At 38.0% G+C, this 25,859-nt stretch overlaps 1 protein-coding gene across 9 annotated transcripts in view; it reads right to left on the bottom strand.

The window, feature by feature from the left end:
- The window catches only part of wake (ankyrin repeat and fibronectin type III domain containing protein wide awake), a 212,862-nt gene that overhangs the window by 150,643 nt on the left and 36,360 nt on the right, over positions 1-25,859 (bottom strand). For 8 of the 9 annotated variants that reach the window (XM_076373965.1, XM_076373962.1, XM_076373968.1 and 5 more), the window contains one exon: positions 14,988-15,124. In XM_076373965.1, coding sequence (XP_076230080.1) covers positions 14,988-15,124 — 137 coding nt within the window. Of the gene's footprint in view, positions 1-14,987; positions 15,125-19,939; positions 20,004-25,859 lie in introns of those variants that run through there. The other variant, XM_031976798.2, reaches the window with a different exon arrangement.

The following is a 25,859-nucleotide window of genomic DNA, read 5'->3' as shown; positions in this document are numbered from 1 at the left end:
GATATCTCATTCGGAATTTTCCATTTGGGTGTTTCCATTATCCAATGTGTGCGTCGTGTCGGATTTGCCTGAATTTTGAAATTTAGTAGAATTCGAAGTTCTATTTTATTTTCACTGGATTGTATATAGATTAACATTTGTCGAGTGCGCATTGTTAAACCTCCATTAGAAATGATAATTAGATTTTTTTATAATTATATTTTAAAACAACACAATTGTAAACGGAAAGTCTTCAAAAAACGGACCGGCACGGAACGTGTTAACCTTTCAACCTGTGCGAACGCGACGAGGGAAGAGGTAAGTGCCGCGAAATGGATGGCGTTCATTAAAGGACGCGCCACTGTCTCTCGCCGGTTTCCCGATGCGTCCCCGACAAATTAACCGACGTAGAATAGTCGTTCCTGCGACACCGGCACGCGTTAAGCCGCAATTGACCCATTTGTGTACACGACACGATTGATTTACCCTGACGCGCGCCTGATTCCTGATGCGACGAGGAACACCTCGTTCCTCGTCGCCCCGAGGAACGAGCACGCTGTTCGTAGAATCGGTACAATGAGAAGGTGTCACAGTTGAATCAATGGTGGTTACATTATTGTTTCAACTTCTAGCCTTGTAACAACGTGCCATACTCGTGGTGAAGATTTTCAACGTAGTTTAACACGAACGCCGCGCGATTTCATAGAGCAAAATACAGAAAATGGAAAAAGTACAATTTTAAATCATTTGACTGAAATGGATTATCATTGCACGTTCATCAAACTGAATGTCACCGCAATGGATAGCATTCTTATTTAGATATAGAAAGATAGAATTCTTTATTTTTTCACGTAAACATGTAACTCTTCTTTGTTTCGCTTTGATCTTTCATTGACACGTTGAATGCCGCACGATTTCATAGAGCAAAATGCACAAAATGAAAAAATATAATATTAAATCATTTGATTCCATTGCATTTTTATTATTGCACGTTCATCTAGCTGAATGTCACCGCAATGGATAGCATTATTTATAATATAGAAATGTTTGCGAATAATCATCGTTTAATTTAATGAATTATAATAATTCGATTTACTTGAGGGTCACCGGTGACCCCCATGGCATTCAACGTGTTAATAAATATAAATATTAGGTTGGCAAGAAAGTCATTTCGGTGTTCTAGCGTGAAATAAAACTCAATTTTTAATTTAATTTTTAGTCTTTTTCAGTTGTAAACAAAATTACACAGGATTTATTTCTATAGTAACCCAAAAGTGTCGACTACCAAATCTCAAAAGAAATTATAACATTGACAGGAGAATAACAAAAGGAACATCACACTACTCTCTTGCCAACACAATATCACTCACTTCATTCGAATTCAGAAAAAATGTTATTCTGTAATCAATTAATATACATAACCCTTTGCACTCGAAAGGTGTCACAGTCACCACTCGATTGCATCAAAATTGTAATATTTCGTATTTAACATTAAGTCTTGTGTAATCTGTCGATACGTGAAATGTGGAAATAAAATACTATTGTTCCCCGTATTTTGTGAATAGATTCCCCGTTAAGTTAGTTTCAAAAAATATCATCTACATTAATGTAAGATTTGACATGTATAACACAAACCCAAAGTAGAATTACAAAATCGAATTCTTTATTCTTTTTCGTAAGTTAACTATTAATGAAAAAATAATCTGAAGGATTCAAAAGGGGAATGATAGAGCAATATTTTTGTTGAGAGTGAGCATGAAATATATTTTTAATGACTAGGAAGCATCCGTTGGTGCATTCCTCTCCCTCTTAGGAGTCAACTGTTTTTCCTGAGGACGGCCATTTTTATTTCATGCGCTGAGCGTCTTTCTTCTCCGCGTCGTTCGGCAGTTCGTAGCAAACGCTCAACCATCAAACAGCGTTCTGTAATTTAGTTTTTGTAAATCACCTTAATAGATACTAATAATTTAAAGAATCTAATAATCTAATAATCTAAATAATCTAAACCTTAGTTTTCAAACTGTGTTGTGTTTATTTTTGAAAATAAATATTCAACGATTTTAAGAAGCAAATGTAGAGTTACATAAGACGAGACCATCGTAAAAAAAATGGCTTACGAAAGGCGTAAGTGGAAGCTCCACGGTTTTCTAACGAGTCCGGGCAGAATATCGGCCGACTTCCACGCGGAAGTACGAAGGTTTGAAAGGAAGAAGCTGCACGATCGCCGAAATTGGAATTTCAAATGAGCTTGCGAAAGGATTGAAAGATTTTCGACCAGAATCGAGACCACGAGGAAGAGAGCCAGCCCGGTGTCGCCGAAGGCGGGAAAACAGCAGCCGCCTCGATTAACATATTCATCTTCGTTCCGTCGGAATAATAATTCATCCTGTCCGTAATGGTACGCGCTTCCACGTATTCGCGTAATTAATTTGGAAAACAAGGACGACACGTGGAAGCGCGCGACTATATTCCCGCCGCATCGACTGCTCTATTTTCTACCTGTTTCACTCGTTTCTTCTCATTTTCGAATTTATAATTGACTGGTGGGATCAGCTTAATTGGAAAGTGAAAAATGGTATTAATGGGAGAAGCTAAGAGGAAATAATGTGAACAGAGGAGAATACAGTGGAATAAAAATCTCGTTTTATTTTTCGTTCTCTCGTTCTTTCTTCCGAAAAATATCTAATTAAGTGATAGTGATCTGTGTTCGTTAGTTAAAGACAGTTTACCTAAGAAGTATTATAGATAGAATATGTAAAAAAATAATGTAAGCAAAGAATAATGCAAAGAAGAAAGATTTTAAACAGAGACTTCTAAATAAGAATTTCGTTCTATTATTCATTCACTCGTTCTTTCTCTGAAAAACGTCTAATTAAGTGATAGTGATCAGTGTTTACTAATTCAAGGCAACTTAACTGCAAAGTAAAGTGTTACAAATGAAATAACTCAAGTAGAAAATGCTCAACACGCAAGAGGAAGCACGTGCAGCAGAGACTTCTAATTAAACATCGTGCTTCTTCCTTCGTTAGCGTAAATTCTCCTGAAACTTCTTTCTAAACGTGATCCGCAGTTTCTAGAATCGGTCAGTTCACATTAATTGGTTCGCGAACCGCAGAATCCGGGGACGATCCTTGGCGTCGCCGCGAGATTTCACGGGTTCGTTATCGACTCTCTGAAAAGAAACGAGCTGGACCTGCGTCACCGGAAAATTACGGAAGCACGGATCACGCCGGACTTTGTGAAAGTCTCTAGAATCCTGCCTCGATCCGCTCCGGGGACGACCGAAAATTTTTCGAACGTGAATTTCGCGCGGCGATCGATTCCAATTAGTTTAATTAACCGTGCCGACGACGAGTCATGGCCGCACACAATTCGTCCAGTCTTATGTGTACGTAATAATTTCTCTAATTAACTGTTAATTGAATTGCGCGGAACGCGAGTGGTTCTCTAATCACAGCAATAGGAAAATATTTCGACTATTAATTATTAATTATTACTACCATCGGTATAAAAAATAGAAACGATTGTTTAACTCGAAGATTTTAGACAGAATTTAATAAACATGAATATTACTCAATTCTTTGTCATTTAAAATAATTATTATTCTTCTCTTATCAATTTCTATATTGTAAAGCAAAATTAATCATAGAATATGCATTGGACTCTTCTCAACAAATTATTAGCTAAGTTGTATCGATCACAGTTGATAAATCATAGAGCAAGTATTTAACCCTTTGCCCTCCAAAAATTTGTCACTAGAAATATTCAATTTATTTTTATGAGGTATAAATGACATTTTTTTAAACTAACTTAACGAGGAATCTATTCACTGAATAAGGAGAACAATGGTATTTTATTTCCACATTCCACGTATCGACAGATTATTCAAAACTTAATGTTAAATACGAAATTTTACAATTTTTATGCACCAATCAGGTGACTGAGAGGCACCTTTGGAGTGCAAAGGGTTAATATCCATAATCTTAATAATATTAACCCTTTGAACTCGAGAGGTGACTCTCAGTTGCCGTTTGATTGAACGCAACAAAATTATTAAACGAAAAACTCAATATGAAATGTTCAATAAGGTGTTAACGCATGAAACATAGGAATAAAACAATTCTGCCCTATAGTTTATGCAAGATGTTCCTTTACGTAAGTTGCAAATAATATTGTTAAATATTTCGTCAGAAAATAATGAATGTTTGTAATGAAAAGTACTGTCGAGTGCAAAGGATTAATAATTACCAGAATCCAAAGGGAATTAAAAAATTTGCATGGTTGGGAAATAGATCATAGGTCAAGAGGTTAATATGATTTAAAAAATAGATTCCTAGCCCGCCTGATTTTCGAAGGAATTAATGAAAGAACACTCATAAACAGAAACTATGTACCGCATTTCCAACTCGTATCTAACTTGTTTTAATTATCCGTCCGCGGCGGCCGCGATTAATTAAAATATTCCCGAACTCCGTCGATCGTTAACTCGCCAGTGATCCACCGTCGAAACCTCGCGGAGCCGTTCGCCGCCACCGGAATAAAGTATAATTATTTATTCGACGCGTACTCTTAATACCATTTATCCGTTGTCGTATAATTCAAACGATGACGTAATTTATTATCAAGCCAGCGAATGCGACGGCACCATGAATATTCATCGGAAGTAACGAATGGCCGACCGAGCTCTCCTCATTATTCGCGGCGTCGACGGCGTCGCGAGTCGTTGCTGCTCGCCGACCGGAAAATCGTTTACACCGAATAATGGAAGTTTTCGAGTAACGTCGGACCAACGCGACGCGTGCAAGAACTCCGTTTCAACGATCGTTACCGTTGCAGTATGAAAGTTCCGATCGATTCGATGATACTTCCAGTCCGAATTCAATACTACTTGTCTATTATTAACCCTTTGAACTCTGCGGCTCCAATACTGCACCAGTTGTAATATTAAATATTTTAACCCTTAGCAGTCCTATGTCGAGTCAGACTCGACATTCTATTTTATTGCAACCTCTACCTGTTTTGACAATTTTTTCTATATTTATTTGTAGTATCACAATTGTACCATTTAAAGGTAACATTTCAATGACTCCTAAATATTGTTGAATAAATAAATAGAACATCATATTAAGCTGTAATTGAATGAACTAACGTCGACGTAAACCTCAAAATGAGAAACCAAGAGCACTTCGGAAGGATTAATGAATCTTAAAGAAACTACCCTAAAATTATTAAATACATATATTTACTCCTAGCTCTCGATTATTCAAGATCCACCCTTTCATTATTTATACTATAGTAACACTATACTACGGTATGTGAAATGGAATGCGGCAAATGTAAATTTTCACTTGAAATGTTTACTTTTCTCTTATCAATGTTCAATGCGTCAACTATAAACAGAACTGTAGTATCGAAATACAGAATAGTATATGGTATAACTACGGTATGTGAAATGGAATGCGGCAAATGTTAATTTTCACTTGAAATCATTACTTTTCTCTTATGAATATTCAGTGGTTCGAATATAAATACAGAACTGTATAGCGTAACTACAGTATTTGAGATACAGAAATGTAGTGTATGGTATAACTATGGTACCTATATGAAATGGAATGCGGCAAATGTAAATTTTCACTTGAAATCATTACCATTCTCTTATCAATGTTCAATGCGTCAACTATAAACAGAACTGTAGTATCAAAATACAGAATAGTATATGGTATAACTGTAGTATCTTCCTATCAACGAATGCGAGTCTCCATATTTTACATTTTGACCATAGTTTCAGCTTTATTCTATTAAATACATATATTTATTCCTAGCTCTCGATTACTCAAGATCCACCCTTTCATTATTTATACTAAAGTAACATTATAATAGAAATAGAACAATGAATGTTTCAACCATCGAACGGTTGGGAATTGGAATATCTTTGGTTCACGATGCCGCAGGAAATTCGCCATCGCGAAACTTGGGTAAGTAACAACTGAAAATGCGTTCGAAATGGTAGGTATCCGATGGACGAATTCCGAGTGCTCGGTCGACAGAGCACAGAGTGACGAGTAGCGAGTGAATCTGGCGTGATTACGCGTATCTCGCTGATTGCTTATTTCTTCGGCAAATAGTTAGGCGATTTGCATACTGCGCCGGGAGCCAGTTGCAAGCGAACTTGCCGAAACTTGTCGGTGGCATAATTAGAAGCGGCGGCGGGTCATATGTAATCGAACCGGCGAACTTCATCCGGTCATCGACGGTAATTCATTTTGCCCAACTTGAATCTCGGCCCGAGAGAGTTTCCATGCCGAGAGTTAAACGGCTGTTAACTCGCGTCGAACAACTGGATCTTGGTAAAAAGTTTCGATGGAAGCTGCATCGTTAAGTATTTAAATTACCTTGACGAAAATTTGGGGAAGTACCGTTTTTTTTAAGTTGTTTACTATTTCGGTAATTAGTATTGGTTATGTTAATAGTGTTAATGTCAATACTTATTTACCATTTTTCTGGAGCTATATTCATTGTATTAGTAATTAATATTGTTTGTGTGAACAGTATTAATATTACTACTTATTTACCATTTTTTAAAGCTACTATATTCACTATGTTAGTAATTAATATTACTTATAGGAATAATATTAACCCTTTGCACTCTGTAGGCGCCAATATGACACCATTTATACTATTGAAAATTTAATGAATAAATTTAAAACTATCCTAAGATTACTGGATCTTCTATACATCCAAATTTTGTATTAAGAAGGAAAATAAAGAAATCTAAGAGATGTTAGAATATAACATTTTTCATTTGTGCTAGGGATACTATAAAAACGGCTTGGAGTTGATAGATTACAAAATCATCTGGAGTGCCAAGGGTTAATACTCTTATTTACCATTTCTCTAACACTACTATCTTTTCTATCTCTCCTCTCATATTACCGTCGCAAATTTTTATTCCTCAAGATCGAAGCCGATCGATCGCAGAAACAATATCTCAATAAAAACGAACGGTTCGAAAAACGTTCACTTAAGTTCCAATGAAATCTGCAACGAGTGCTATTCTTTAGTGTAATATTTACGGTCGGAAACGTTCGTTTCTCAAGATGAAAACCGATCGATCGAATAAAAACGACACCTCGACAACAGTGAATAACGTTTTACGACAGCCGGCGCGGCTAGGGGGTTAGAAATGAAACGCTTTCGAATCGTTTCTAATAGACCGACACCTACGGCTCTCCGTTACGGTCGTCTTGAGGATACCAGGAGACGTCGCAGAGATACCGGACCGGAATTTATGGCCTCGTAAGGACTCCGTCGAGGTTCGTTCCCTTCCGGTCTCTCCTCTCCACTAACCTCTCCAGAAAAAGGAAAATCACGTACCAATAAAAGAAATCTTTGATACGGTGCACTACCTCTACAACGTCGAGAAGCAGTTTGAATATTTTAGCAACCGAAAGAACATTGACACTGTTTTCCCGCAGAACTCCCATTCATAAGGAATAAATTATTCCCATCGAAGCTCTGATTCTACGACAGGAAATCGTGAACACTATAATTGGAAAAATTATTGGCATTTCAAGCTTTAAGACGACGTGTGTACTCAAACGCAGTTGACAATTAACCAGTTAACTGTGGAATTTAGTTGGAAAAACCTCTGGTTCTACGAATAGTAAAATAAAAAATGGAGAGTGTACTCGTCGATCGCAGGACGAATGCATGTAGAGTACATTTTAACACGTTGAATGCCACGGGGGTCACCGGTGACCCCGAACCAAATCGAATTACTATAATTCATTAAATTAAACAACGTTTATTTGAAAACATTTCTATGTTACAAATAATACTGCCTAATGCGGTGGCATTCAGCTAGATGAACGTGCAATAATAAGAATGCAATGCAATCAAATGATTTAATATTATATTTTTTCATTTTGTGTATTTTGCTCTATGAAATCGTGCGGCATTCAACATATTAACACTAGAACTACCGTAACAGTCAAAATGACTGGTTTCGATTTTTTTGTTTATTATTGATATCTTCGAAGCATTGAATATTCGAAATGATTTTAAAAATAAGTAGTTTCACAAGATTACTAAAAACGAATGTCTGAAGAAACTGAAGATAATTTATTGTTACAATTTTTACAGGAATTGCATATCAATCGCATTAAATGCTCGGTAGTTCTAGTGTTAATGAAAGATCAAAGCGACACAAAGAAGAATTACATGTTCATGTGAAAAACTAAAGAATTCATCGCTGAAAGAATTAGTATCATGTCAAGCTTTACGATGACGCGTATACTCGTCAAACACAGTTAACTGGTTAATTACTCGTCAGATAATTCAATTCGTCGCAACCTAATTATTCGATTTAACTGACTAATCGACTAATGATAAACGTCTGTCTATATGTCTATCGAACATTACTTTCAGATAGACAAGAAACGATCGAAAAAAGTGACCCACTTAGTCAGTGTACCGCAGCGTGTTTATCAATGCAAATATATTCCCAATCCTCCATGGGAAACATCTTTTCATCGTCCTCAATTGAATTCCGCTGAAGCGATGTAAATCAGCTTAACGATCCTGCCGCGGGCGTGTCATTCCCTCGTTTTTAACGTCGTTTATTCGTCCGGCGTAACAAGTGCTCCAGAAACCGGCGACAATCAGCTTCCGCTAAGACGCTTTCGGTTCGCTGACAGTCGAAGAAATTGTCAGATACCCGATAAAGTCCGACGGGAGAAGATAAAGAACGAACGAACTTCGCGAATTCCGAGAGCTCGGAGTTACGGGTAGTTAATATTTTTCCCGTCGGTGGACGGGAATCGAGCTGGAACTGCGCTCGTCAGTGGACTTTCCGACCGTGACGATCCCGCGACAATGGCAATTAGGGTTAGCCTGGGACGCGGATAATCTTGAGAAAAGACGGCGATTCTTTCCCCGCAAATCCGAAAACGGATCTCCGCGAATAATTGCGGAGCATTAAGTGTACAGTCAGGACGGAGAAATGAGGGACTACGAGACTGACGCTTCCTAGGGAAGAGATCCTCGTGATAATGTTGGATCATTTATCTCTGGATGAAAAACTTCAAGGCTGTTACTAGCAGAAGAATCTAGAAGAATAAGGTCACTTCTGTGTATATCTTCGATTTTATAATGATACTCTTTATTAGTTAAATTGTAAATAAATACATAATAAAATAATGCTAACTAATGTGGTGACATTCAGCTAGATGAACCTGCAATAATAACAATGCAATTCAATCGAATGATTTAATATTATATTTTTTCCATTTCAAGTATCTTGTGCTATAAAGTCGTGTGACATTCAACGTGTTAAAGGTTGACGTTAATGCATGCAATTATAGTGTTCACGATTTCCTTTCGAAGAATCAGAGCTTCGATGGGAATAATTTATTCTTTATGAAAATAGTATCAATGTTCTTTCGGTTGTTAACATATTGCGTAGCGGCTGATTTTCAGAAACCTGAATTGTGATGGCAATTTTCACTGAGGTCAACTTATATCACTGTACATAGAAAAACTCAGATATCATATTGTTATGTAATGTATTTTAAATAGATAATCAATTCGAATGAAATTTTATATTTTCTTTAATGCTGTGGTAATTAGCGAAGTTGCATAGCTAAGTGTCTTTACATAAAAACGAGATTTCTCGTTACCGGTACGTAATGTGTTAATTTATCATTGTGAAAGGTGTTGTTAAAGTATTCTAATTACTAATATCTAACTCGACGCGAATTTTCCTTTCGTTAATCGATTAAACACAGAAACTTCTTTCCAGTTTCTCTTCGTTCATTCATCTTAGACTTAAAAACGTCTCCATTTTTTCCAATCTACTTTTATATTAAGAACTTCAGGAAAATTTATTATTCTAATGATAATCGAATTTATCGCAAACATCTCAAATATATGGACGAACTGAGACAATATTCACAAACTTTCTAAACCCTTGCAATAACGTGTCCCGTGAATATTCTAATCAGAATTTAACAAATATAATTAACAAAATGTTTAACAGAAGTAATACTGAATTCTTTTCTCAAATGAATATTGGCTTTCCATTATAAATAATTATACTGTAGAGCAAACGTAGACAGAAGACGCTCAGAATTTCTATTGTTTCGATCAATTATTAACCCTTTTCACTCGAAAGTTTTTCACTGAAAATATTTAACATTTTTCGACGAGATACAGACGACACTGTTCGAAACTAATTTAACGATAATTCACAGATAATTTAAGCGAAAAAGTAATTTTATTTAAATATTTCCTATAGCAATACAAAGTTTCATTTAAAATACTAAATATTCAATTTTATAGTTTTGTTGTATCAAATCAACTGAAAGTCACCTTTCGAGTGCGAAGGGTTAATGATAAAGTGGTTACATCGGTGAAAGTTGGAAAAGAGTCATAGGACAAGGGTTCGATGATAAAGTGACCTATTCGGGTTAATTAGCAATAAAGGTTATCGCGGCGCCAGTGAATCGAAACAAAGGGCGCTGATTACACGCGTCACTGGAATACTTTCTCTCGCGAGGCAGCTCGTCGAATTCCGGGAAATCGCTTTTCGCGGATCCGTCCCGGAAAATTCGCGATTCCGCATCGATACGCTTGAGAGGAACGGGCAACGTTCGCCGCGTCGACTTATCAGAATTCACGTCAGCCGCGGGTCCTCGGAGCGACGAGCTCCCGCGCGACCTGGAAAAGCAACAAGCCGGAGTCCGTCGAAATCGTTTCTCACGGTTCTAATTAGATTTTCAAGTTTCGACGCGTCGCGTAAGCGGCGAGGCAATTTCCGTCGCTGGATAAGTTGGGAGGAAATATTTTCGAACGCTCCAATCATCGAACGTTCAACATTTTTCATCGGAGAAACGATAATCTCGCGTTATTCTCGAGAAATATGCATTTGTACAATGCACTAGGTATCAAGTGAAAAGTTATTCGAACGTGATTAGAGAATAATATCGTTCGAATTGAAAAATCATGGACAGAATATAGATAATTTTGGAATTGATGAACCTATAAATGTAATTTGAAAATATAGAAATAATTTTATAGTTTCATTGAGGAGTGAAAGAGAGATAAAAGGAAAATCATGGAACAAGAAACTTTTTCTAACAACATTCGACCGATGTTAATTAACTTGTCAATTAATTAAACCTACTCGCGCGGCGCTTTCTCGGTCACTCGAATTTCTCGATGGAGGGAAAGTTCATTTAATTAAGAAAAGTCCCGAGCACGGCCATCGAATTCGAAAAGAAACGATTGTTCAGTCGTCTCGCGTTTCGTCTATGCGCGAGGCGGGCTTTATGAATATTCAGCCACGCAGGCTGATCCTGGAATTATTAATCTCGATGCGAACAGACATTGTCGGGATCCTCCGTGAGTTTTACGGGGAAAAACTAACAATTGGTTTAAGAGTTTCCGGGGGAATATACGGAACTGCGCGTGATGCACGGAATATTCAAAATATTCACTGTGCGGTGGATTTCCTAATGTTTACTACAAAATTTCTCCGTTTTCGACTATTCTGACCCCTCGTCCTATGACCTACTTAACTGTCATCTATACAACTACCTAACCGTCAAACATTTATCAAGAAAACAAAGAATCTCGATGCGTATTCTACATTTACTCCAAAGACAATAGAAAAGCAATATTTAATTTAATAAATAGCACTTTCTCAAATTCAGTTTAAAATCTTCGCGAATCTAACACGATATTGTAGGTCAAGAGTTTAATAATAAGTAGTAAATAATAATTAACCGTAATTCCCTTCGAAAACCGAATTTCATTTTCATCGAAAGAAATCTAATCCAAATGACGCACCTTTGATGCATTTTCATTGGATTTCTCGCAGTGGAAGCTGCAAAACACTTTCCAAATCGCAATAGGCGTAATTTTCCAATAGAATCGACCTAGAAGCCAGAACTTAACATCCGCTCACAACACGGAGCGGACCCGGTCTCATATACATCGCGTTTAAGCACGCGCGATGCTGCTTTACAGCGAATTTAATTAGATTCGCCGAATGTCCCGACAATGCGGCGCTTTCCAGGCTCCAACCAGTATTCCGGGCACTCCGTGCATCCATTCACTGTGAAGATAACGCTCGAGCCACGAGCGATGCAGGAAAATTCGGTGATTCGGAACTAGCGAGTCAAGAGTTGCCTGTCTCGTTAGAGTTTCCGATCGAACGTGCTCGCGAGTGCATTTGCTTGCAATTGGTTGAACCGAAGGGACGAACCTGTTCGAACTACGAACTTGGAGATACTTTTATCTTCTAGCCACTGTGACAATTTGTTAGCCTTTGTCGGTACTAGAACCACAAGATAAAGCAAAAGGACGCATTCCTGGCTTGTTTTTTCAAGTAAATGGAATAATTGAAGATTGCAAAGATGATTTTTGGAGAAATTAACCCTTTGCACTCGAGAAATGAATCTCGGTTGATTTAATAGAGTAAAATTATAAAGCTTAATGTTTAATATTAATATTAACAGTTGAATATTTAAATTTAGCTTTTATTTTCACTCTACTATGATATTCTATTAGCCTTTTTTGGTACTAAAATCACAGGATGAAGCAAAAGGATGCATTCCTGGCTTGTTCCTTCAAATAAGTAGAATTATTGAAAATTACAAACATGATTTTTGGAGAAATTAACTCTTTGCACTTGACAGGTGACTTTTAGTTGATTCAATACAGCAAAATTATAAAGCTTAATGTTTAATATTAATATTAACAGTTTAATATTTAAATTTAGCTTTTATCTTCTAGCCATTGTGACAATCTGTTGACCTTCGTTGATACTAAAATTACAGGATGAAGCGAAAGGGCGCATTCCTGGCTTATTTTTCAAATAAGTAGAATTATTGAACATTGCAAAGATCTAGCTGCTTTGTTATTAATAATTCATTGAAAATAAAAAGAACTCCAGTCTTATTCAATGCCAACGAGTATTCTAAGATATAATCACTGATAACAGAGGAACAATATATCACTTACATTCAAATAAATTCCAAAACATTTATACTTGTCAAATTCCATTTGAAATCTTTATTAATTCACGAAAACAAATTCGGCCTGTAGAGGGTTAATACGCTGAATGCCGCCCGATTTTACCGAGGGAAATATATAAAATGAAAATGTAACATCATCCTATGCGATTGAATTACGTTATTATTGTTGCAGGTTTATCTTGTCGAACGTCACTGCATTAGCCGGTATTACTTGTAATATAGAAAACTTTTCAAATAATCATCGTTTACTCGAACGAGTGATAGTAATTCCATTTGGTTGAGGTCATCGGTGACCCCATGGCATCTAACGTGTTAACCCTTTGCGGCCGGACGTCGACATTTTGGCGAGATGAAATGTTCATATTTGGAGTATTAAGTTCCAAACGAATGATTTAATTAATTGAATAGTAAGAGATCAGTGTATAGTTTCCATTTGTTCCATTGTTTAAGCATTCAATATATTATATAGCTAGCATGATATGTTGTCAGCTTTCTGTGCTTTAAAGTGTCCTCGTCCGCAAAGGGTTAAATTCCACAGAATTCCAAAACGAGACTGTTCCGCGTCTCCAGCCAGGATGCAGATAAAAACACAGTATTGTTACGTTTCACCTGGGTCTTCCAGAGTTTACTCGCCAAGAAATTCTCGCCGCGAGAAAGCACCTCGAGAGTTCGACCCGGTGCAGCTCTAAGTTTCTTCCCAGCCTGCGAGTTCGTTTAGCTTCCCCCTTTCCCGGGGAAGTTCGGCGTGTTTCATTGGTGTGCTGCCTGTTCATTCCGACCGGAATCTAGTAACTTTTTTCCTCCCGAGATCGTCCCGACGGTTGGAGAACACGCTTATAAATAATTCCGGGAACCGCTCGAGGAAGAGAGTTCACCGATTCCCTGGGAATTCAGAGTCGCGACCGATGGAAACTCTATCAGCGAGCATTGCCGCCTCCTGCGGACTCGAACCGTCGCGAACCGGGGTTGCTGGACGCGTTTGCGTCGCGTGCGCATGAATTTTCTATTGCCCGTTGAACGGGCACCTCGGGACAATGCGTTTTCGTGTTTAAACTCTTGCCCTACGATTTATTTCTCAACTATGATCGAGCTACTTTGATATTAATAATTATTCTGGATTTTTAATGTGTGTACTGTGTAGGAGACGTGTAATGAGCAATACTCTCTGGGTTTTGATACACTTTTAATACTCTTGACTCCTCCAACGCTTGTTTATAGTCATTCAGTGCTTGTAAATCACAATTCAATATTTTTAACCCCTTAAAATAACGTGTCAGACTCGTGAAAATTTGAAGCAGGGTTTAGCAACCATAAACTCAATTGTTTTGAACTCAAAATAAATATTACTCTTCTCTAATCAATTATTAAACTACAGATCTACTGTGAGGATAGAATACGCCTCTTTTTTACTAAATTATTAATAACAAAATAGTTATATCCATCATAGTTAAATATACATAGAAATAAATCATAGGATAACGGGTTAAACTATTTAAATTTATAAAAAATTCTTAGTACTATAAATAGAATATAATAACTTTATTCTGTAAGTATGAAATCTTGATCAAACTCCCAAAGCATTAACTAATTAATAAAAGGAAACTTATTCTTGTCGTCCATCACCGAGTTCAAAGTGAACGTCAACGTGTTAAGTAGACGTTTCAGCGACGAAAGCTTCTAAGAATATATATTTATTGCATGATAAACGGCCAGACTCAAGGATCACGAAGAAAAAGGATCAAAGTGCAGCTCTTAGCTATTGTGCTCCGACAATAAAGGATCATCAGAGATCAGATATAATTAAAGAAATAGAAGTACGATGGAAAATAGATTTTCCCAATGAACAGCATAGAATGCACGACACGATCGCGAGCTGTAATAATACAATTATTAGCTCGTCGTTCATCCTTCAGGGACAAACAGCTGTCTGCTATTCGATTAGCAGCCGGAGGCACTCACTCGCTCACTCACCTTTTCTCTTTCCGCTGTTGCTTCTTCTTCTTGAAAGCCTTCTTCACCCGGAGAAGCAGAAAAGCGGCGCGATCGATGGTCAGGCCCGGTGAAGCCTTGTCGCCGCTCGACATCCTGCGTCCTAGTCCTCCCAACACCTGCGCGAGACAGGAGAAAAAGTTGTTTACGTACAGCTGATTGATATCGCACTAATGAAAAGAATATCGGAGACGCACAGCGCGGTTGCTGGACAAAACTCCGAAATTCGACTATTTGCATAAGGCAAATCAAAGGTTACGTTGCTAAGTGAAATAGCTATACGAAATGATCTTCATTTGGAAAATATGAATGTTGTACAAATTTGGTTTCTCTATTTCTAACGTTGGAATCGAAACGCGAAGTATCTATTGTCATTGGAAAAACTCCGAAATTCGACTATTTGCATAAGGAAAATTGAAGGTTACGTTGCTAAGTGAAATTGCTATACGAAATGATCTTCATTTGGAAAATATAAATGTTTTATTCGCTTGAAGATCTAAGGGACAGTCGAAGGAACCTATTGTCACGTGACAATTCGAGATGAGCGTTGACGTTACGCGAGGATGCTAAATTTAAGCGACATTCCCGAGTGTAATTGGCCCGGAACAATCGCAGCCCTTCTAATTTGACGGTCCGTTAAATGGAGATTACGCGCGAAGATCGCCTTATCTCGCGGCTTATCCCGTTCACAATGGAACAATGCCGGGACTGGGAAGAATGCCTGTCGGAGGCCTTACACTGGAAGGCGGACGAAATAGTAATTAACGAGGCCGGTTTTGACGCAAGCCTTTCAGTTTGCCCTTTGCACCTCGTCATGCGCTTTGTCGCCTCTGTTTTCTAAATTTCATCAAACAATCTTCCTTCGTCTCGTTGAAAATTGTGTTTAACCACTTGCGCTGGAAATGGATTCAGAAATTTCGCAAAGTCTTCTGCGATGAATTTTGTTTTTACCTATTTTACGCTGATGTGTACACTTATTTCGTTTGTTAATCATTCTGTATAGAGTGATACATTTCGGAGCAATCTAATAGACGTGATGCAACATGATTATCAATGTGTGAAAGAGATCATTGAGAATTTTCGGATAGAAACGTCTCGACGTGCGTGGAGTCTTTCCAGCGCAAGTGGTTAATTAACCCTTTTTCAGACTAATGTCCACACTTCGCTGTATCGTTGTAAAAACTGGTGTTTTCGAAGTGATGCACTTTCTATGGACATCAACGCACTATTAACACATTGCGTACCGGCTACTTTTCAGAAAACTGATTTGTTCGGATGGAAATTTTCAGTGAGATCAACTTATATTGCTATGCATACAAAAACTCAGATATCATATTGTTATGTAATGTATTTTAAATAGATAATCAATTTGAATCAAATTTCATATTCTTCGAAGATATCAATAATTCCTAAACAAAACAAATCGAAACCAATCATAGTATTAGATAATAGAGAAAGAGGAAACTATGCACCGATCCCTTGCTATTTGAGTTATTGGATCATTCGTTCGCAACTCAGTATTCGAAACATGAAAGCTTGATCTCGACGAAACGTCGGCATTCGTCTGCAAAGGGTTAATTCGGATTTCCGCTGGGACATCCATCGCTGTTGCTACAATATTTATCGCGCGACAGGTCGAACCGATTCAGACCGTTGTCTCGTTAAACGGGAACATCGGAACGGCTTGCTTCGAGGCAGTAGTCGACGTTCCACCGGTCCGCCTGTTAATTAGCACGGATTTACTCCGCACCGAAACACATTGTCGACACGTCAGCGCAGGATTATCGTTGTCTCCACCTTGAATTCTGAAGGTACTTTAAACCCTTCCTGTACCAGACGCCGATTAATACTCGTATCAGAAGCGAACAGTGATAATGCACGCGAATCTGCCGCCAGACACGCTGATACTATTCCTGGGAAATCAATCCGGGGGCGAGAATAAAATCGGACAGCCCGGTTCGATGGAAACGATGCTCGGAACGTGTTAAATCAGTATACATAGATGATTTACGAATAGAAACGTTGTTTATCCTTCGAATTTTGAACATTCTAACGAAGAATTTACATGATTTTTTTTAAAGATATGGGTTATTAACCAGTTAACTGTGTTTGACGAGTATACACGTCATCGTAAAGCTTGACATGATACTAATTCGTTCAGCGATGAATTCTTGATTTTTTCACGTAAACATGTAACTCTTCTTTATGTCGCTTTGATCTTTACACGTTGAATGCCGCACGATTTCATAGAGCAAAATACACAAAATGAAAAAATATAATATTAAATCATTTGATTGCATTGCATTCTTATTGTTGCACGTTCATCTAGCTGAATGTCACCGCATTAGGAAGTACTATTTATAATATAGGAATGTTCTCAAATAATCATCGTTCAATTGAATGAATTATAGTAATTCGATTTGGTTGGGGGTCACCGGTGACCTCCATGGCAGTCAACGTATTAAAATATACTCTACGTGCATTCGTCCTGCGTTAAACGAGTACAAGCTCCATTTTTCTATTTTATTGTACGCAGAACGAGAGGTTTTTCCAACTAAATTCCACAGTTAACTGGTTAATTGTCAATTGCGTTTGAGTACACACGTCGTCTTAAAGCTTGAAATGACACTAATTCCTTCAACAATGAGTTATTTATCCAAATAGACATCTAATTCTGTTTTGCTTTGGTTTTTTGTTGAAATATATTATCAGTGCAATCGTCCTGCATTTGACAAGTACATCATTTTATTTCACTGCGCAAAACGAGAGATTCTTGAAACTACACGCAACAATGAATAAATTAATAGTGTTTTCTCGTCATCACATCGGTTTTAGCTGTGGAAACTTTGAAAATGTGGTTGACCTATTGCGACAAGCAGTTCGCCTGATCGCAGTCGACTAGTTCTACTTATTAGACCAAAGCGTAGCCACCAACAATGCTCTAATTAATCTGTACATACGTTTCCACGGTTTCTGTGTCTGAATCGATTCAAACGTTTATTTTCCGCTGCTTTTATTACTCGGTAAACGCTATATTCTCCGTTTTATTCGACGAGCAGCCTTCCCGACGCCGATTTGTTTTCGCCGGGACTCTCAAAGCGACCGCCCACGAAAACGCCTCTCGTATCACGTCCCTCGGCCGTTATAAACGGCGGAACCGCGGAACAAGCCGGCCGTTCGCTAAAAATGTTGATTTATTATGAAAACCGCGCACGGTTCACGCACACGCCGCTCCGTCGATCGATTCTCGTGCTCCCGGGCCAAATGGATATCGATATTTCAGTGGATTCTGTAAAAACTCGTTTCGCCGGCAACTAAAACGATCTCGGTTAATACGTTGAATACAATAACGGCCACCGATAAGCCCCAGCCAAATCGAATTACTGTAATTCACTCGACTGAACGATGATTATTCAGAAATTTCGCTGTGTTTTAAATAACGCAATATGACACGGTAACGTTTAGCAAGATAACCTTGCAATAATAATCACGCGATTTAATTAAATCATTCGACGTTCTATCTCGATCATTCTGTGCGTTTCGCCGTGAAATTTCCCGTCGCGTCTTTTTCACGCTGAATATTGAAACTGAAAAAATACTCTTCTATTCTTATCCCACGGTATACGATCCGAGTGTGATTTCCCCTCTCCAAATAATCGGCAATAACACCAGTCGCCCGTAACACTGACAATATCGAAAAATAACATCGTTACGGCACAATGTTCAAACAAATGTTAGCTAACTTTCTTATTCCTCTCGAGAAATTTACGATCCGCACCGCGAACACTCCTCGACTCGCGCCGCGGTCACGCGAGTTCCTGTGTAACTTTGATCGACGATTTCTGACTGTATCCCATCGGATCCCAGAATAAAGCGACGCCTCTATTTACGGAACAGTCCGAAGAGAAACAAACGACGATCGATGCGGTTCGACTCCCGTCAGTTTACGAACGATCAAAGTCGTCGCGCTCGAATTTTTCTTAATATGCCGCCGATGTTTACCGATCTATTCGCGGACTTCGGTTTCGAGCGCGGCGGGGTTCTTTCGGAAATGAACTCGGATATTTCTCTCCACGACCGAGCTCTGTTTCCTTATGGACTTCCCATTCGAATGAATGCACAGAAATTCTTTTGTGCCCGATGGAAAATCCCTGGATCCTCGTAATCCCCTTTCAACTTAGCTGCGAATGTTACGGGAAGAATGAGACTCTTACTCCGAACGTCGGAGTGTAATGCCGTTCAGAAGTAACGTTTGAAAAGTTCATTCGGCGCCACGATATTTCTATCGCTTCGCCGTTCAATCATTCGAATTTTCAATCGTATAGGAATTATTCGACTTTTTGTGAACTCCTTGTTTTATCGAGATACTTGTGTCGGTAATGATATATTAAAATAGGGGGTAATAGCACCTAATTTGGAACATCTGGTTTCAAAAGCTTGCCAAAATGAGAAATATGTTATCACGAAAATATCTTTGACAAATATCTCAAGCAATTCATTGAATAAACTTCGATAAAACGTTCATTCAATAAAATAAAATTTTTTCCATTAAAAATCCCCTGAATCCCTCTGGCTGTCGTTTGAATCGCTTGCCAAGATGAGAAATATATTATCACGAAAATATCATTCATAAAATATTATTCACAAATCAAGCAATTCATTTAATAAACTTCGATAGAAGGTTCATTCAAGAAAATAAAATACTTTCCAATAGAAAGTCCCCGATTCCCTCTGGCTGTTGTTTGAATCGCTTGCCAAAATGAGAAATATGTTATCACGAAAATATCATTCACAAATATCTCGAGCAATTCATTGAATGAACTTCGATAAAATGTTCATTCAAGAAAATAAAATTTTTTCCAATAGAAAATTTCTGATTCCCTTTGAATCTCATTTGAACCGCTCATTCGCGAATAATTAGAATATATAATCACCAGTTCATCAAAACCGACGATAAGTTCGTTCACATCTTCACAATTCCGCGTTGATCCCTGTTTGCCCCAGTGCCAGTGTCATCCTTTACGTAGCCGGGCAACAGAACTTTAATCCGTCCGGCTCGATAATAACACGGCTGACCTTTCAATTAATTAGAGTAAACCGCGTTGTAAACATTGCACGGTGCTCGACGAAACAACAATGAAAAATTCATTTGCTCCCGGTATGGAAATACCCGACTATTTCCGTTTTCAGTTCTGTTGTCTCGCGACACGCGACCGAATGAATTCATTTTCCTCTTGCGAAGATCGATCTATCGACACTGCTGCTTGGGTCTTTCCTGACCCAAGTGTTCACTGTGTTATTACCATTCTTCCTCTAGTTATTATCTTTCGATTTCTTTCGTTTCATCAAAGATACGTGTAAATTTATCTCGAAACTTTGAAGAATAAGAAAATTATTGTTAGATCATGTGTTACTATTTCTTTTTAACCCTTTGCACTCGAAAGTCTTTCAAATATTCAACATTTTCTGACGAGATATAGGTCATATTGTTTGAAACTAATTCAACGATAACTCATAGATGAATTAAGCAACAGAGGTGTTTTATTTAAATATTTCACGTAGCAATGCAAACTTTAATTTGAAATATTAAATATTCAACTTCATAGTCTTGTTAATACTCTCGAGTGCAAAGGGTTAACACCTTGCCCTATAATATCCTGCCAGAGATAACAAATAGAATTTCACGAGCAAATATTATTCGATTTACCTGAATTCAAACTATATATTCCTTTGTTATCAATGATCACTTATATATATTAAATAGTTCTGTTGTATCGAATCATGTGGTGACTGAAAGTCGCCTCTCGAGTGCAAAAGGTTAATAGTATAGTGGTTGGCTATTATTATAGATATTGAAAAGGTGGATCTTCAGTAATCGAGAATTAGGAATAAATATATGTATTTAATGAAATATGGAAATAACACGGACAACACGTAAAAAGTACAACTCAATGCCACGGAGGCCAACACACGACTCTCCCTCGCCACTCTCTTACCACTCTTTTACAGACATTCCCTTCCAAAAATCATTCTCTCCTCCACAAGCATTCTTCTCACTCGCACTCATCACAAACACTCAGATGCACCCCTGGAAAGCTGGCCCTGCAATCTTGGGTCCGTGACGTTGTGCAGGCCACTTTCCCTTGACCGTTTTACAGCCTGTCCTTCACTCACACTCATTCTTACATTCACTCTTCTTAAAAATACTTTAACCTACGCTAAAAAGTTCTAGATACTACAATAGTGTTTCTAATCTGTAGATAAACTGAGGATCGTAAGAATGAAGAATGAAGATCATCGTCCCGTAATCGTTGATTCGATGAATTCCTGTAGAGATAAACCCGTTGGTTCCCTCTGCTTCACGGCTCTGAACAATCTTCTTCCATCCTTCGTCTGTCCGACGATGATCGATAACCAGACTATTCGAGATAGGCGCTTCCCCGTTCTACTTTCTATTCTTTCGACCTTGCGACTGTTAAGCTGAAAGTTCGTAACTGGTCAGACGAGACTATTTCGTTCTCTGAACAGCAATTAAGCCGAGTTCGGGCAAGTTTCTGCGTGCTTTGATGAGGGTATTCAAGGTGGAATTGGCATAAAACAATTTGAACGACGTAGCGAAGAGTTAATCGAGATCGAAGTTAACCTTCTACATGGTATGCCGCGGTTCACGTAGCGCTATCAATCGATTTTCTTTTCCATATCCCTCGCGCATATACAGGGTGGAAATTATAAAGCGTTACAGTCGAATATCTCCGAAAATTTGATACGCAAAAATGTTTCAGACGAAAGTTGTTCAATACCGAGGAGGACATCATGTGGTGGAACCTTTATTTTTCCTGGTGGACACTCCAGGGTGAGGCGAAGGTCAACTTTCTTTTTTTAAATAGAATGATACGTTTTTTTATCCACCATCAAATGATGCGTTTTAAGACGAATTCACCTTTTTCAAATGAATCGGCTAACACCAGCAGAATAACAAACGAAAGTAGCAAACAGAAAATCCGATCGTAAACGACAGGTAAAACGTTGATTAAAGATTCAATTTGTAAGATCGAAGGATCAATTGAATCTGGAAGCTGGAACTTAGCCAAGAAAGCAAGTTTCCCACTTTTCTCTTAGCAACGAATTGCCTTTTATTTTATTCGATTCTTCTTTGGTTATTTAGTAAGTTTTGAACTAGAGTTATTCAAGATTCAATAAATACCTCTCTTCCTTTTATAAAACAAAGTTTTAATCAAATTGAAGATGAATTCAATTGAACCTAACCCTTTGCACTTTAGAAGTTCTTCACTGGAAATACTCAACACTTTCTAGTGAGATACCGACGATATTCTTTCAAACTTTGTTGAGAGATCGCGCATAAAATGAGGAAGAAAACTGTTTCCTCTCAATACTTTACTATCGATGCATTATACAAAATTGAATATTAAGTATCAAACTTTACAATTTTTGTGTCACATCAATTGACTGTGTTGACGAGAGATTGCACATAAATTGAGGGAAAATACTATTTCCTCTCAATACTTTACGTATCGATGCATTATACAAAATTGAATATTAAATATCAAACTACAATTTTTGTGTCACATCAATTAGCGACTGGAAGGTGCTTTTAGAGTGCAAAGGATTAACATTGAAGGGATGAGGAAATGTCTAGCACTGCAAACCTCGTCCAGTGACGCGCGGAGAAAGAACAATCACCGAGAACACGTTTCTTTTAATACCGCGTTTGAAAATTCCTCGGAACCTGCGGACGCATCTGTGGCTTCCACGGGGACAAGAAAACGGAGAAAAAGTTTCTCGGGACGGATGCTCGGCTCCGGCTGCCACGTATAATCCGTAATCCACCGGAAGCTGTTTCCCCTGGCTTACGCTTTTATAAACCCGGGAACATTTTGATTAACAGAATGAAACTTAAAAGAACCGACGCGACACGACGCGAGACGTATCATTCGTACACGTCTAATGAGAAAGTCATGGAACGATGAATCACGGGAGTATCGTAGCGGATTCTGGTAGGAAAGGTCAAACACGATTGGAGGAAGATTCTGTTTGAAAGTTATTAATATTCTTCATGAAAAAAACAAAGAAAATTAGAGGGAGACTCTGTTTCAAAGTTATTAATGTTCTTGATTAAGAAACCAAAGGAAATTAGAGGAAAAGTAGGTTTTGGTTATCAATGTTCTTGATGAAAAATTAAAGAAAATCGTGGAAAAGTTCTGCATGGAATTTTAGAGAAATTTAATTAGTATAGTTTATACTGATGTAATAAAGGCTTGAGATTTTGGTGGTAAATGATTAAATTTGTAACAACTTTTGCTCGAGTGAAACGTTTGAATCGAATGTGAAGTTCTGAGAGAAAGGAAGGTGGAGTTTCAGTATTTTTCGTTGGATGTGTGTAATTCGATTTGTCTTGCCTCATTTAATCCAAGTCTTCCTCCATTCACTTCACCGAATCGAAATCTTTCGGTGTAACGATATTAAAAAAGTTTGTCTAGCGTAGCTTTACATCGACGACTCTTCTTCTGCAGCTACGAGGAAACTTTCCGATTAAAACTGAGAGCCCACCGGATAGATACCGTGTCGAGATCTCTTATGGTTTTCCGGATTCGTTCTGATTCGTCTTCGCAATACATTGAGGACGAGCGACGAGGTAGAATGAGAGACAGGAAAGTTTGCATTTGTTATCGCTGGGAAATTGAAGATTTGAAACTGAAGAGATTCCAAATTTAGAACTCTGAGAATTTGAAGACTTGGGGATTTGAAAGATGGGAAGCTCGGAAGTTTAAGTCTAAAAATGTGAAAATTTAGAAATTTGCAAGCCTAACAGTTTGAAAATTTGGAAACTTAGAAAGTCAGAAAATTTGAGCATTTGAAGATTTTGGATTTGAAAGTTAGAAAGTTAGGAAGTCTGAAAGTTTGAAAGCTTGAACATTTGAAAACTTAAGGATTGAAAGTTAGGAACTCTGAAAATTTGAAATTTGGAAACTTAGGAATTCGCAAAAAGACATGAGAACCTGCAAATTTAAAAATTTGGAGCTTTGAATCCTTAAAATTGTGTGAATTATCTTCTATACCTCGTGAGACCTTCCATTTGAAAAGCACAAGTACTTAACACAATTATAATTTTGACCTTTAATCAGAAATAACTCAAGAAAATTTCATACAAAGAAGCGGACAGCTTCCGACGATGATTAATAACAAAATGTCTGCTGCAGAACACGTTGAAGTTCTTAACAAACGCTTCAAGGAAGAAATATCAGAGGGAAGAATCGAAGTTTCCTCGCGAGCCGGCAATAATAATTAGATTCCGATGAAGTTTATCGCGTTAGCGAACGCGAAACCCCGAGCCACGGGCGATAGCGATCGCGAGCATTGCCGAACAATACGGAAATCTGTTCGAACGAACAGGCATGGATCTTCACGACAATGGGACCGAGGAAACTCGTTCTGTTAATTAAGGCTCGGCAAACGACGCGAGTTTCGAAGACCGAACTTCGTGTTCGCTGGGTAACGACGACCCACGAAACACCAGTACTATCGATAAAACAATTTCGAACCTCGTCGAATCGTGCCCTGGTAACCACAGGCACAAAGAATCTTTATTCCCTTGTTCTACAAGATGGAGAATGAAACTCTAGAATTTCAAATCTAAATAGAGAAGAAAGAAATTTAGGAAAATTGTAATCAATTATGTACTGTATCAGAGAATTTTCTTGTATATAATAAATGAAATGAAGAATTCAATTATGCTGGAAAATACGAATTCCATACCTAAAAGTATGGAATACAAATATAATTAAGCAAATACAATTGCGGAAGTAGATTAGTCAGTAGAATGTAACAAGCTTCCAGCAGTAGACATTATATGCAAATGGTCGCAAGAAGTTTCGAAAACTTCTTAATTACGGAACGAGTCATCTGTCGGACAGTGTAAACTGAGTTTAGGGAATACTAAAAGTTCGCTGATAATCCTGTGTATCGTAGTTTACTATTAGAATTGAATTAATTAAATTTAATTGCGTTATCGCGAACAAGATCGGCGCAAATTAAATTTTTCAATTATTCGAATTCGAATTCTGCGAACGGATCGTCAGTCTCGGCTACTCGCGGATTTTGTTGGTGATTAATGCGACACGGTACGGCCATTGTGCGTCGTTTAATTAACAACGCTGCGAAGCTGACGTTAAATAATATTAACCGAACGACGGAGAGACGGTTCGTTGTAAAAGCGACAACGCGAAACGTACGGTAGTTACTGTAACACGTTTCATCGTGAAATTCGCGGGTCGCCTGGCTTTTATTTGCAACAATTATTAACAAAGACGACATCGTCGACGGGGACACGTTTCGAAACCAGCCGACCGAATATCCGAATTGTTCTTATTACCTCGTTAACGAGTTTCTTCGCGCATACCGAGAACCAGGAATTGCGTAACGAACGACTTTTGTTGCTGCTGGAGATCTGACGATTTTTTCGTAATTGCTGCGTAAAATGGAGAGAAGTTTTTGGTTGGTATTGTAGGAGACTTGAAAATTGGTTTGAAGATTTGAAGGTTTGAAGATTCGAAGGTTTGAAGGTTTGAAGGTTCGAAGATTTGAAGGTTCGAAGATTCGAAGGTTCGAAGGTTCGAAGGTTCGAAGGTTCGAAGGTTCGAAGGTTCGAAGGTTCGAAGGTTCGAAAGTTCGAAGATTGGAAGGTTCGAAGATTCCAAGGTTCGAAGATTCGAAGGCTCGAAGATTTGAAGATTTGAAGATTTGAAGATTTGAAAATTTGAAGATTTGAAAATTTGAAAGATTGAAAGATTGAAAGACTGTAAGATTGAATGTTTCAAAGCTTCAAAGTTTTAAAGT

Source organism: Nomia melanderi, chromosome 14, assembly GCF_051020985.1.
Source record: "Nomia melanderi isolate GNS246 chromosome 14, iyNomMela1, whole genome shotgun sequence".
In the NCBI taxonomy this organism is placed as follows: domain Eukaryota; kingdom Metazoa; phylum Arthropoda; class Insecta; order Hymenoptera; family Halictidae; genus Nomia; species Nomia melanderi.
Note: the sequence above shows the minus strand (reverse complement) of the source record. Positions and strands in the feature narration are given on the sequence as shown.